Below are 14,917 nucleotides of genomic sequence, written 5' to 3'. Positions count from 1 at the left end.
GAGGAGAAGTCGTACTGTGTCTCTACAGTACCAGGCAGTGCCTTGCATTGTGTGCATTGGGACTGCAGATCTGCTTGCAGATGACAGTGACCAATTGCCCCCGGTGCTGGACGGCAGCACTGACGTCAACCCCCATGGCTGAGAAATTAGCTAAAGCCCACAGGGAAGAGAGACCAAAAAATAAATATGTTTTCAATCCAGCCAAACTAAAGCTATATCTCCTTTCAGTTTCTGGCCTCTCAGCAGCTTTAATACTTCACTGGATTTTGATAATAGAGAAGATTTCCCAAATTAGAGCAGTGAAATGTCGTAGTTAATGCGATCAGAGCTATAAAATATCCCCAGTACCCAGAAATCTGACCTTATTAGCATAATTCTAAAGCAGCTCTCCATCCTCCAGACTAACTCACTACATCCCATGACCCATAGCCTGAAAATTCCCATTCGACTGACATCGCTGTCCATCTCACTTTCTGAAGGCAGATTAAATAATGATACTATTTGTTAAACCCATATGATTATGAAAAGTAAATTATGATAAAAGGAATAGACTCACAGCTAGGTCCCAATGCAGTCAGATGTGCAATAAGCATAATGTTCCTGTTAACCATGGGAAACTTCCAGTCCAAGTAGCAACAGTGCAAACTCCAAGGGTTATTAATAATAATAATAATAAAAATGGTGTTTGTAAAATGCTTAATCTTTGCTGGGCACTGTTCTAAGCACTGAGGTGGATACAAGCAAATTGGGTTGGACACGGTCCCTGTCCCAGAAGGGGCTCACAGTCTCAATCCCCATTTTCCAGGTGAGGAAACTGAGGTACAGAAAAGTAAAGAAACTTGCACAGCAGACAAGTGGCAGAGCTGGGAATAGAACCCATGACCTCTGACTCCCAGACCCAATATCTAAACTCTGCGCCACAAAATAAAAGAATGATGATAATGATGATGATGATGGCCTAGTGGACCTGGGAATTGGAGTCACTTGCCTGCTGTTTGCCCTTAATGTTTCTTCCAGTACAGGTACATGGATTTGCCAAATCGACTTACGTTGTCAGACTAATGTGCCCTAGGGAGAGTAATAATGGCATTTATTGAACAACTACTGAGTGCAATTTACTGTACTAAGTGCTTGGGAAAGTACAAAGGACAAGATACATTCCCTGCCCACATGGAGATTGTATTCTACTTGGGAATGACAGACATGGACAAAGTTACTAATCAATCAGTCAATCATATTTATTAATCACTTACTCTATGCAGAACACTGTACTAAGAACTTGGGAGAGTACAAGATTAATAGGATTGGCAGAAACGTTCCCTGCTCACAGGGAGTATGTCATTTTACATCATTTGTAGGGTGCAGCTCACAGCCTGCAAATGGTGTACGTTCTTCAATTCCCTTTCACCTGCCTAGTGCTTAGTACAATACTTGTCATAAAGTGGGTGCTTAAAAAGACTACAATTATTACATCAGTATTATTATTATCATTATGAATAATTCCCCAATAACATTCTAGCCAAAATGTTTGATGGAAGTTATGTTTTATGGCAAGATCAGGGTGACTGTGATTAGGATGACCAGATCAGAGGTGGTGGGCTTATTTGGGGAAGACTTCCTGGAGGAGCTGGCTGCACTGGAGGATTGGTGGATTTGATAAGGGGGGGACTTCCCCACAGGAGGGAAGATATGAGGCATGGAGCAGAGGTGTCAGAGTCAGACCCTAGGTATGTGATGAGGATGGCTCCGCCACTTGTATCCAGGGTGACCTTGGGCAGGTTGCTTCACATCTCTGTGCCTCAGTTCCCTCGTCTACAAAATGGGGATTCAGTCCCTGTTCTCCCTCTTACTTAGACCGTGAACCCCATTTGGGGGACCTGATGATCTTGTATCTACCCCAGCACTTAGTACAGTGCTTGGCATATATTGAAGCACTTAATACCATTCTTCTTATTATTATTATTATTTTTACATCTCCCTTCGTTGAACGGTGGAGGGTTTCAGTCTGGGCACGAGGACCTTGTGACCAAGAACATTCCTGAAGGGACTGATTATAGAGTTAGTGACTTGCACAATATCAACTTATACTCTTTGGTCAGGACCCTGCTGGGGCAATAAGAGCAAGAGGTGGGCAATGGAGTTGCATATTGCACACACGATAATCCTATGGGCAAAAGCCATTTATGGCCAAGTGGATCACAGCAGAGAGCCAATTGAGATGCCTTAGACAAGCTCAAAGTTCCCAATTAAGCCTCCACTGAGGTCTTCATCACCCATGTTAGTTACCTGCTTTCAGGATCCCTGCTGTTTTCCCCCGTCATGAGGGACCCTATGTTTTTCATTTTCCCTATTCTACTCCCTTCTGTGTCACTTAGGCACTTGCCTTCAAATGCTCTTTAAGCATTTGGTATTCACCCCACCCTAAGCACCACAGCAACTATGTACCCAGCCAAAATGTATTTGTATTAGTGTCTGTCACCCCCTCCAGACTAAGCTCCAAGTGGGCAGAGAACTTGATGCTTTATACAGTACCTGGTACGTAGAAAGCCCTTAACAAATACCATGATGATGAACAACAACAACGACTCTGTTGTATTGAACTCTCCCAAGCACTTAGTACAGTCCTCTGCACACAATAAGCACCAGAAGCAGCATGGCCTAGTGGAAAGAGCACAGGCCTGGGAATCAGAGGACCTGGATTCTAATCCTGACTCTGCCTAAATGTCTGCTGTGTGACCTTGGGCAAGTCACTTAACTTGTCTGTGCCTCGGTTTTTTCTGTTGTAAAATGGGTGCTTTGCACATAGTAAGTGCTTAATAAATGCTATTATTATTATTATTACTTAGGCTGTGAACCCCATGTGGTACAGGGACGGTGTCCAACCTGAATGTCTTATATCTACCCCAGCACTTAGTGCAGTGCTTGACACATAATTAGTGCTTAACAAATAAAGTAAGAACAACAGTAACTAATAATGATGCTAGTAAATGTTTGAATAAATATCATTAACTAATTGATCAGAAACCTCTACTGTCAGTGGCAGAGCAGACTTTTCAATGCCCTACCGTGATGAGGTATGGGTTAGATGTGGAGAGAGGCAGAGAAAGAAGGTGAGATGGGGAGGAGTGAAGAGTATGAGCTGGTGTGTGCTGACTAAAAGAGCAGATATGTGAGGGTGAGAGTGCTGGAGAGCCTTGAAATCACTGATCAGGAGCTTCTGCTTTGTGAGGAGGACGATAGGTGAAGATTGAAGATTGATGAGGAGCACAGTGACACATTTAATTGTGAGCCTCTTGTGAGATATGGACTATGTCGGACCTGCTTATGTAGTATCTGCCCCAGCATTTAGAATAGTGTTTGGTACCATAGTAAGTGTGTTCTATCAATCTTGTCTTCTGACTGTGGGCGGGGATTGTGTTTACCAGTTCTTTTGTATTTTACTCCCCCAAGCACTTAGTATAGTGCTCTGCACACAGTAAGTGCTCAATAAATACACTTGCTTTCTTGATTGATTGATTGATTAAACAAGCACCACTATTATTTATTCTGTTAAATACAGAATGACATTTTAGAAAGGTAATCCAGAAGTCTGAGAGGGAAGAAGCTGGGGGCAGGGAGGTTAGTGAAAAGGATGGTGAAGCAGTCCGGTTGATGAGAATTTGAACCTAAGTGGGCAAAAAGGGAGGAATGCCTAAAATGGGACATCTTGCAATTAGGTAATACCCTTCTATATTGACTATCACACCATCTTTGTGAGGTGAATTGTTATTCGCGGGCTCCAAACGAGGAATCTGAGCCACAGAGATGATTCACTCAAATCCCACAGTGAAGTGAGGCTGGAGGAGGCATGCAAATCTGGGAGTTGAGTCACTCAACCAAGTACTGGCTCACAGACTCTGTTATAGAAGGAACGAGGCCTGTGACCAGGCAAATTCTGGGACATCAACTGGGAAGGTTCCTCTGGCTCCCTTGACTTGCCCACTAGAGAATTCAGGCAATGGCGTGGGAAGGGAGAAAAGTGGCAGAATCCTCTGGGATTTACATCATGTGTCCTACCCCTCCACTCTCTGAAAATGGCCTGTAAGTCGGGATGGTCTGACAGTCTAATTTTCCTATGCATGCATACCTCACTTCTGGAAAGCAATGTTAGTTTCATTTGCAGTGAGAAGACTGGTGGAGAGATCATGGGCCCTTAAGCAGAGGACCCTGGTTTGTCGCTCCTCTAGACTGTAAGCTCATTGTGGGCAGGGAATGTGTCTATAAGATTGTTAGATGGTACTCCCTCAAGCGCTTAGTACGGTGCTCTGTACAGTAAGTGCTCAATAAATACAATTGATTGATCTATTTGTTGTGGGTAGGGAATGTGCGTGATGATTGTTGCATCCTACTCTCCCAAATGCTGAGTACAGTGGTCTGCCCACAGTAAGTGCTCAATAAATACGATTAAATGAATGAATGAATGATTTACTTCCCAGGGCTCAGTTTCCTTATCCATAAAATGGGGATTCAATGCCCATTCTCCCGCCTGTGTAGACTATGAACCCCATGTGGGATGGGAGCTGTTTTTCTGACCTGATCATCTAGCATCGACCCCAGTGCGGTACTAACCATGGTATTCTGTTTGACGGGACACAGGCATGAGCTCTTTTTCTCACCGTCCTGTTTCTTCATTTTCAGGAGAGAAGTACGAGCTGCACGCAGGGACCGAGTCCACACCAAGCGTGGTGGTGCACGTGTGCGACAGCGACCTGGAGGAGGAAGAAGACACCAAGAACTCTCCCAAGCCCAAAATCGTCCAGACCCGTCGCCCTGGTCTTCCCCCACCTGTGTCTAACTGAGCCCTCCTCTATGCCGCAAACAGTATTATCCCTCTCTTCTCTCGTGACTTCTCTTTGTAGGGTTTTCTGTTTATTTCGTTTTGCATTGGTGTGTCTGAAGGCATCACCTGCCTTGAAAGAGTCCTGGACACTTAGCTCATCCGGTCTCCCTTTCCCATAATCAAGCCTTGCTTCTCAAGGGCTAGGAAGAGGTGGCGTTATGTTTCCCGAGCCGTATCGTTCACCGCAAAAGTGTCACACATCTCACCCGATGGGCTGTGCTAAGATGACATCATGTCAAGTACATCATTGTCAGAATACGCACCGACGTAGTCCCACTCCCTAAATGAAAACCCAGGAGCGTCACTTAATAAACACCCCCTGGGGTTTTTATTTGCTTTGTCAGGCCTCACCCTGAGGTGTATTGAGTGTTTTTCCTAGCCACAGTGATAGGACCATACATACCCTTGAATTTTGACTGCCTATGAAATGCTATCCTCTTGTCTCACTCAGTCCTCTGCAACCCATTCATTCATTCTTCATTCAGTTGTATTTATTGAACGCTTACTGTGTACAAAGCACTGACTAAGCGCTTGGGGGAGGACCCCATCACTCCGTATGCTAAGCATGGTCACCAGCATCGAATCATTGGAGGATTCATTCTAAACCATTCATTTGTTGCATCCAGTAGACTGCAGTGAGAGCTAGGTAGATTTCAAAGTCATTTTAGATTGTCAGCCGAGGCAGACCTTACTTGACTTTTTTTTCTTTACTTTTTGGCGTGTGCTCTTGAGAAAGTTCTTCGTACATCTCAGTTTAAATTTCTGGAGAGGAAATTAACCCCGAAGATGTCTCTTGGTGAGTTAGAGACATCCCTCGTGTAGAGAGGGCTTTCATATTCCTGTTAAGGATGCATGTGCAGTTGGAGAGACTGAAATGATAATGTTGGTCATAAGTAGCTTTACAGTATCGAAACATTCTTTTTTTGTATATTTGTATTAATGTCTCGGTTGTGCTAGCCAAAGGGATGATGCTGTTATTTGTGAGTGTTCATCTTTTACCTGCCTAGAAACATCGTTATGCATTTTTGCTAAATCATTCATGTAATGTTCAAGATTTGGACTAAATAACTGAGTATTGAAGGGGTTCAAAACCTCTCCTGCTAGATTATAATTAAGTAATAAACACTCTGCTATTAAAATATATGCACTTTTTCTCCATTTAACAAAGTGAATGATAATTTCTTTCCCAAGTATAATTGTAATTGATTACACTAAACCAGAAAATAAAAAAATCAATATATCTTCCCCGGTTCTAACTCCCACATGCTGTACATAAGATTTGTTTTGGGTAAATGCAATTTTCTATTCCTCTCTCCCAAAGTGCATTACAGAATATACACCTGTAAACTCTTATCTTCTGCTCGATGATACCGGCATAGTTCATCAATTACTGTACATTATAAATTAGTTTGATGTATGATGCCAGCTAGGATGGAGTGGGAAAAGACTTTTGTGGCCACAACCACACACACACACACACACACACACACACACACACACACACAGAGAGAGAGAGAGAGAGAGAGAGAGACAGAGACAGAGAGACAGAGAGAAACCAAGAATACAGCGAAAAGATTGAAGGAGTTGCAGTGTTTCCAAGAGCTAAGTTCTACAGGTTAATGGTTCTTAAAGAGATTTCAGTGTGAAGAAATACTGCCCTCTTTTGGAATCTGTTTTTCATTACTTTGAGTTAAAGAAGGAAAACTCAATAATCAATCAATCAATTGCATTTATTGAGAGCTTACAATTTGCAGAGCACTTTACTAAGCACTTAGGAGAGTACAATGCAGTAGAATCTGCAGGCACGTTCCCTGTCCATAATGACCAGCTAGCTCTCTTGCTCTGCATTCTCTGCTACAGCTCACTTAACCTCGTTTCCTTAGCCAGAGTTTTCAGAATGCGTGTTCAAAAGAAATCCCCATGAAGGGAAATATGGCACAGTAATAATCATAATGATGGCATTTGTTAAGAGCTTACTATGTGCGAGAGAAATCAGACATCTTGACTGTAAGCCCCTTGTAGGCAGGAAACATGTCTGCCAACTCTTTTATATTGTACCCTCCCAAATGCTTAGTAAAATGCTTTGGACACAGTAAGTATTCAGTAAATGTGATGGACCGATTGATTTTAGAGACCAGTGGAAATGCTGTAGATCTCCTCACAGCATTAGCGCTAAACATTAGAGAAGATCTGGTGTCTGATGGCTTGAAGGATTGATCGTGCCTCTGCCAAATAGAAGTCCTTCCTTGTCTCAGTATTAATCTGTTCCCAATTGAGCAACTCTGTCATTTCAGTGAAGAGGGGAGTGATTTCTTGTGGAGAAGTACATGGAGGAGAGTCATCCAAGAGGTGTCACTGGAGCCTACTAGCACTGTGAAGTCAGCATTTGCATCGACACACATTATGCAAACCCCATATTCTTTTCAATTCTAAGAGAGTTTAAAAAAAAGGGTGACGGTCCCACTGAATGAATAATCTGTGCACGTGTACCACTCAGAGAGCTTGGACTTCAAATAAATTTGGTGAATGATACTCTCATCCACGTGGTTTATTTGTGCTGGGCTTTGGCAGGGAAAGAACTTGCAGGGCTTAAAAGCTTTTGGGCACTCTCCTTTGACTTGGAAGCAGAGGCAACAGATGGTGTGCGGGTGTGGCTGAGAAGACGAATGCCCTATCAAAAATGCACATCGGGGCATTCCTTGGCACGCTCACGTCCTTTCCGCTCAAAGGGCCTGTTGCTGGTTTCGAGGCCTCCTTCCTATTAGTCCAGTTGTCCCCAAGTCTGTGCTCTAGGCAAGAGCAGCTCGTCTTTTGTTTGCTGCCCCTGACCAGTATGTATGCTGCTGTGACCCTTCCACATCCACGGCCTTATAGAATAATAGTAACAACAGTGTCAAGCGTGGACCTCATTGTGCCTTCAAATCGTGTTCTGCCATCACGTCTTGTCTGTGAGCTCTCCCATTTCAGTTCCCCTACAGTGGCCCTTATGGAATACTGCTATCATCCATTCCTCGGATGGGTCCCATCCAGGAAAACTGTGTCGTGACAAGCTTTGTCTGGTTACTGCTGAGCTGACTCTGACCCAAACAGGACTTATTTGTGTGGGCCATCTTGTCCTGCCTTTCGAGATTGTGCGGTTCAAAGATGTCACTGCTGAGACTAGCACCAGGAGGTGATCTTTGTGTCTTTTGAGGAAGGTCCGGGGCTCATAGCAATATGGCAGAACAGGACAAATGGCCCCAAAGGCCTACCTCTCGCTGTGGAGCTCAGTGCCCTGTTGTTCATCATCAATCGTATTTATTTGTTTGTTTATTTGTTTATTTATTTGTTGCCAAACTATCAGTATCCCAAATGGCATGCTGTCCAGATTTTGTGTAGTTTTCTTCATGAAGGTATAATCCCAGCTCTGCCACTTGTCTGCTATGAGAACTTGGGCAAGTCACTTGAACTTTTCTGTGCTTCAGGTACATAGTGTCTAACCCAATTAGCTTCTTTGTTCATTCACTCAATCGTATTTATCGAGTGCTTGCTTTGTGCAGGGCATTGTACTAAGTGCTTGGAAGAGTACAATGTAACAATTAACAGACACATTCCCTGGCCATATCAAGCTTACGGTCTAGAGGGCTTGTATCTATCCTAGCTCTTAGTACAGTACCTGGCACATAGCAAATGCTTAACAAATTCCATACAAAAAGTCTATCCTCAATGATCATGAGTGGTATTTATTAAGGGCTTGTTATGCACAGAGCACTGTACTAAATGCAGGGAAGTGTACTCACTTTAGTGTCTTGAGGCTCTTTTGCTCTGCAGGAAATGAGTGCTTTGGAAAACTGGTTCAAAGCTGTAGATTTGTAGTTTGGAAAGGAAATACTGATGTGATACCTAGAGGGACTCACTTTTATTAAGTTCTCAAATCCTTTGTGATGGATAGAAAACTACCAACCTGATGCTTGAAAAAATCCCCCCATCTCCTATCCAACCCCAGTGATGCAGGTAAAAGCCATATGCCTCTTAGTCGTGAAAACAAACAGCACGCATCATTGCTTAGGTTTGTCCTTCATGAGTCTGAAGGGTACATTGACCACAAGGACCAGAGTGATGATCTGTGCTCTTCTCATGTAAGATACTTAAATCTTCTGAGCATATGGAATCTTCTTGCCTTATTTTATACCACAGACCCCACTTGTGTTGGAGAGGCATAAATAAAATGCATCCTTAGGGATTTTTTTTCCCAAAGATTCCTTAGAGACCTACAGATTTTATTCTGCAGCATAATAATGTTCATAGTTCTTGGACAAATCACTTAATTTTTTGTGCCTCAGTTGCCTCACTAGTAAAATGGAAATTAAATTTCTGTTCTCACCCCTTAGCCACTCAGATTGTGTCGTGGACAGTTGAGTGCTTTTGTTTTTTCATTTTAAACATTAAGTTAATTTCTCCTTGGATTATACACTGTCTTCCTTCAAAGAAGCTCAAACCATTTTCATATTCATTTCTCAAAGCTCTCCATAGCTTGTTACTATTATAAAAAGAAAATTCAAGACAATGTGCAAATACTTTTTTTATAACTCATGTATGCCTGGTGGCCTATAAGTAGTAGGCTGATAAATGATAGGCTGTGGGAAAAAAAAGATTTTTCCCAGCTAAAATTTTCAGGTATCCCATAAAAAAAAGCAGGATTTTCTCTCAAAAGTCATTTCAAGTCTGTGACACAAGGAATAAGAGGGACACCTCCTCAAAATTGGTGGAACAACCAACCATCCAGTGACAATTCCATTTTTATCCTAGGGTACCAACTTAAACACACCGCCATCCCATCCATTAACATTTTCTTCAATCTTCTTAAAAACACAATCTAGAAAAATAGCTTGACCTTTGAATCCTCCCAAGGTCTCTAGGAAGTAGGTGGGGCTGAGTATCATTTTCCACATGTCGCAGTCAGAGAAGCCAAATCCCAGGAAGAGGCCTTGTCCTGAATTCAGTTTACGCATGTTCCAGCCAGGACCATATTACCATTAAAACTGTTTCCATGGCAATTCATCCAGTGTTTTTGTCATTTCAGGTAGCGTTGTACAATCCTTGAGAGTCCTTTCATTGTTTCTCCCAAGTGTCTAGTACCACTGCACTGCACAAAAGTCAACGCTCAATAAATACCACTGAATGAATGACTGGATGGTTGCTCATCGAGTGAGTGAATGCCCAGTAGGAACATGAAAGAGCTGGGCCTTCGAACTAGAATTCTGTAGACTCTACAGTAGCTGCCACTTTAGCATTGATAGATTCTTGATTTGGACTTCTAAAGGAAATTTTACATGGATAGCTACTCAGGCATCATTACATTAGAAACATCATGGTTTAAGAGGCACGTAAAGTGAATTTCCGATTCGTTTTTGGCGACAATCTCAAATTTATTTCTTGTAATTGCAACAGTTGGTCTGTGGTGGGAACCAGCAAGCAAGCCCCTGACTGCAGCTTTTGGAACATTCAATGTTGAGAAGTGGCTTGGCCTGCTGTGGGATCTTGGGCAAGTCACTTCACTTCCCTCTGCCTCAGTTCCTCATCCCTAAAATGGGGATTAAAATTAACCATTTTTCCTCCCCGTGAAGAACATCTGATCTGATCCAATTGCCTTGTATCTACTCCAGCGGTGACCACAATCCTTGGCACATTGTAAGTACTTAAAGAATTCCTTTATTATTATGATTATTACCCACTGGATTATTTGGAAAGCTTTGGTGCAGAAAAAGGAGGTGCTGAGCAAGTGATTGGGAATTAGAAGTCAGCGATTCGGGAAAACAGTCATCTTAGTTCTGGTTCAGTGTGTCTCTGCCAGCAGCTGAAATGCACAACATCACTGAGGGCTTGGCAGATTTCCCCCTTCATTTGTGAAATCTGAATATGGAAACATTTCAAATGGGAACGTTTTCCATTGGACTCATTCGTCTGTTCCTTTCAAAGATGGTCTGGGGAACTGAGATTTGGTTTAATTCTGGAGTGTTTATATCTCTAAAAGGCAGCCATGGCCAACAATAGACTAGTTTTGTTTGAAAGGAGAAAGAAACCAAGAATAGGCCGAAATGATGGACAGGTTTCTTATTTAGGAATCACAAGCTCAACAACTTCTTAGCTTTTCTACTTTATCTTTGATTTTTCCCCAGTACTGGAGTAGGAGATCTCTTAAGGCCAGGGCAGGAGCCTGATTTAGGTGCAGGAGATAGACAAAAATTGCTGATAGAAAGAGAACGGACAAAGAGTCAGAGGATCTGGGTTCTAATCCTATCTCCATCACCCCTGCTGTTTAACCTTGGATAAGTCACTTTGTTACTCTGTCCCTCAGTTTCCTCATCTGGAAAATGTAGATTCAATATTTGTTCTACTTCCCTCACACTGTGAACCCCATGTGCGATAGGGACAATTGTGTATCTGCCCCGGTGCTTATCACAGTGTTTGGCACATATTAAGTGCCTAAAAAATATCACAATTATCATTATTATTGTTGTTATGTTTATTACTATTATCGGTATGATTATCAAAGTTAAAGAGCAAATAGGATTGGAATAAACTGCTAAAAGGAACTTTTAACTTGAATCTATCCCATCCATCATCCATCAATCGTAGTTATTGAGCGCTTACTTTGTGCAGAGCACTGTACTAAGCTCTTGGGATGGATGGATCTCTTAGGAAAGTGCTTGACACATAGTAAGTGATTAGCAAGTACCATAATTTGCAATTATTATTATTATTCCAGGCTTCTGTATTACACTTGGTGTCTGAAAAAGCTTCCATTTTAAAGGTGTGAATGATTCAGGTGTTAAGTGAACTGGACTCTGGTTTTCAATGTTATTTTAGTATTCATCACTTTCATTTTTAATTATTTTATCCACTCTCATTACAGCAATTAATATTCTTAAATTGATATTTTGCATGGGGTTTATTAATTTTCCAGTCTAGATCATAAGTCCAAAGTTTTCTAGCCAAATTAGAACTAAAGACTGTTTGCAAACTTTATTCTTCCCCAGACTCAGTCACTACGACACAAACTTTCTCAGAATTCTCCACAGTGTTGAAATTTTTGGCAAGCAACCAAAGATATACAGAAAAAGAATGATAATAATTTCAAGATCTGTTGAAAATCAAGAGAATTCAATAATTTTTTACAAACCTAAGAAAATAGCAGTAATATTGATGGTTTTTGTTAAGCACTTACTATGTGCCAAGCACTGTTCTAAGTGCTGCAGTAGATACAAGGTAATCAGGTTGTCCCACTTGAAGCTCACAGTCTTAATCCCCAGTTTACAGATGAGGTAACTGAAGCACAGAGAAATTAAGTGACTTGCCCAATGTCACACAGCTGACAAGTGGCAGAAGAGGGATTAGAGCCCATGACCTCTGACTCCTAAACCCGTGTTCTTTCCACTAAGCCATGCTGCTTCTCTGAGAACAGCACCCAAAGCATGAAAATCTTGGGAAGTCTGGTTGTGGTGGCTACAGGTGTGCCTTGAACTCTGAGCCACAAAGAGCCTGAAATTTGCTCTTCTAGCCGCAACATCTTGCTTAGTTTTGTTTTTGTTTTGTGTGTTTGTCCTTTTGTTTTATACCGTTTTAGTGTTTTATTGACTCATCACTCCTGATGTGTCTATCTCCAGTCTCCTCTCCCCCACTTATATACATACATCATAAGCCCCTTGAGGGCCAGGGACCATTGTCAGTCAGTCAGTCAACTACATTTATTGAGTTTTTACTGAGTGCAGAGCACTGTACTAAGCACTTGTGGGGGGAGGGGAGGGTGGTACAATATAGCAATATAACAGTCACATCCCCTGCCCACAACAAGCTTACTGTCTAGAGGACCTGGTTCTAATCATGGCTAATTTCTATCTATGTATTCTTTCCCGGGGCTTAGTACAGTTCACTGCACACAGTCCTTAATAAATATTATTACTATTGTGATGACTACTACTTCTACTACAAATACCATCACCACCACCATCTATACTGGAGATGAAGAGCACCAGAAAGAGGAGAGTTTTTGCATTTAAGAGCAATGCAAAATCTCCATCCACTGCACAGTTTAATCAACTCTCTACCTTCCTCCTCATGCTCATGATTGGTTGAGAGAGAATTAATTGCCTCAGATATATGACCCCAAAGTACCCCTACCCAGTCTCCCTTTCCAGCCATCCAACCTCCACCACCCTGGCTATGTGACATTTTTGTATTTTCTTCCTCCTCCCCCTGTCCGTATCCCACCCTTTTTGTTTTTAGCACCATTGACTACTGTAAACAGTGACATGATAAAACCTTCGTTAAAGTAATAATTGCTTTGATAAAATGACTAGAAGCAGTTTAACATGTTAAAATTAGTCATGCTAAACATTTAAACAAAGAACACGTTCTTTCTCCTGTATTTCACCCTTGGGAACTTCCCCTGTAGTGAAATTACATAACTGTATGTCTGGGACTTGGGCCCATCTTAAAGTACTTTACAAATTGTGCATGGGGAAACAATCAGGGAAAAGTTGCTATTTTCCCAGAGCTTGAGTAGGGTGTGCTGATAAGCCATAAACTGAATCTATGAGCTCCTTTGGGGCAGCCTGATGGACACTGAGTTTCCCTATCTATAGAGTTTGAAGGCAATCTGTGAGCAGGAAAGATTTCTAACTTGATATTGCTAATTTTCTTGAAACACTCTGATAGCCTATGTAAAAATGTTTCTTTTCATGTGCAGTTTCATTCACTTTTCACTCATTCAATTTTGTTTATTGAGCACTTACTGTGTGCAGAGCACTGTGAGCACTTGGGAGAGTTCAATACAACAATAAGCAGACACATTCCCTGACCACAATGAGCTTTCAGTCTAGAGGGGGAGACAGACATTAATATCAATAAATAAATAAATTACAGATATGTACATAAGTGCAGTGGGGCTGAATAAAGGGAGCAAATCAGGGCAATGCGGGAGTGGGAGAAGAGGAAAGAAGGGCTTTTATTTCTTGAACCAAGCCCCTTAAATCTGTCATGCTTACAGAGCACAGTGATGCTTTACTGTGAACACTGGAAGTGATTATCCATTTGATTGCTTGTGTAAAAGCTTGGCAAATGTGACAGTTATCATTGTCATTATTGTATGAATTTAGATATTGCGGTTCAAGTTAGCTTCAAGTTTTGTTAGAAACGCTTATTTATGAACATAATACCATTCACTGGCCTCTTGGCACGAGGCAGATCCTTTTAAAGATTAGACTGAGAAAGAAAACTGTTGTGAATCATTGAACTGTTGCCGCCTCAACATCTAGGGCAGTCATTTAATCAGTCAATGATATTAATTGAGCACTTATCGTGCATAGAGTACAGTAGAATTGGTAGACATGGTTCCTGGACTCAAGGAGCTTACAATCTAATGTTCCAATGTCCAAGTCTCTGTTCTCCTCAGGGACCCAGGCTTCCCTCCCCCAAACCCATTTATTTCTTGAATAGTTTTTCCTCTCCATGGCTCAGTTTAAGAGCAAAAAGATGCGTAAGAGATTGTTCTCCAACATAACTTTTCCTGCTCAAACACTTCAGTAAGCTAGAAAGGGACCATCTTAATTTTGAATTAGTTGATTATCTTGTATCTACCCCAGTTCTTAGCTCATAGTAAGTGTGGTATAAATACCATAACTATAATTGTTATTAGTTGGTGATGGCTCCGCAGTGCTGATCTGTGAGGGTTTCAACATTTTACTGGGAAGATGAGATCGTTTCACTCCAGAATGCAGCAGAACAACCTTCAGAAAGATAGTGGGCAGGGTTTTCTCAGTTGAATCCCTTAACATAGCAATGGACAAGAATGATAAGGAAAATATCACTATTTCACAACCATCCTTCTTTAGAATACCCTTCTTTAAGTGCTCTCTTTACTACAGCACTACTGAATTCTAGTGCTGATGTTTGCTCCCTCAGTCTGCAAAATTAACTTGGGCTTACACACCTGCCTTTCCTCCTCAACCTTCACTGCTTTTTCCCTGAGGAATAGAGTGACTAACGGCCATTATGATT

At 41.8% G+C, this 14,917-nt stretch overlaps 1 protein-coding gene across 3 annotated transcripts in view; it reads left to right on the top strand.

Annotated features, from left to right (window-relative positions):
• Positions 1-7,416, top strand: part of RCAN2 (regulator of calcineurin 2) — a 161,402-nt gene extending 153,986 nt beyond the window's left edge. For all 3 annotated transcript variants that reach the window (XM_038751418.1, XM_038751419.1, XM_038751420.1), the window contains one exon: positions 4,678-7,416. In XM_038751418.1, coding sequence (XP_038607346.1) covers positions 4,678-4,838 — 161 coding nt within the window. In that variant the 3' untranslated portion in view covers positions 4,839-7,416. The remainder of the gene's footprint in view (positions 1-4,677) is intronic.
• Positions 7,417-14,917: the final 7,501 nt, after the last annotated feature.

This window comes from Tachyglossus aculeatus, chromosome 9 (genome assembly GCF_015852505.1).
Source record: "Tachyglossus aculeatus isolate mTacAcu1 chromosome 9, mTacAcu1.pri, whole genome shotgun sequence".
Taxonomy (NCBI): Eukaryota; Metazoa; Chordata; class Mammalia; order Monotremata; family Tachyglossidae; genus Tachyglossus; species Tachyglossus aculeatus.
The sequence above is the reverse complement of the archived record's forward strand: the minus strand, read 5'-3'. Positions and strand labels throughout refer to the sequence as shown.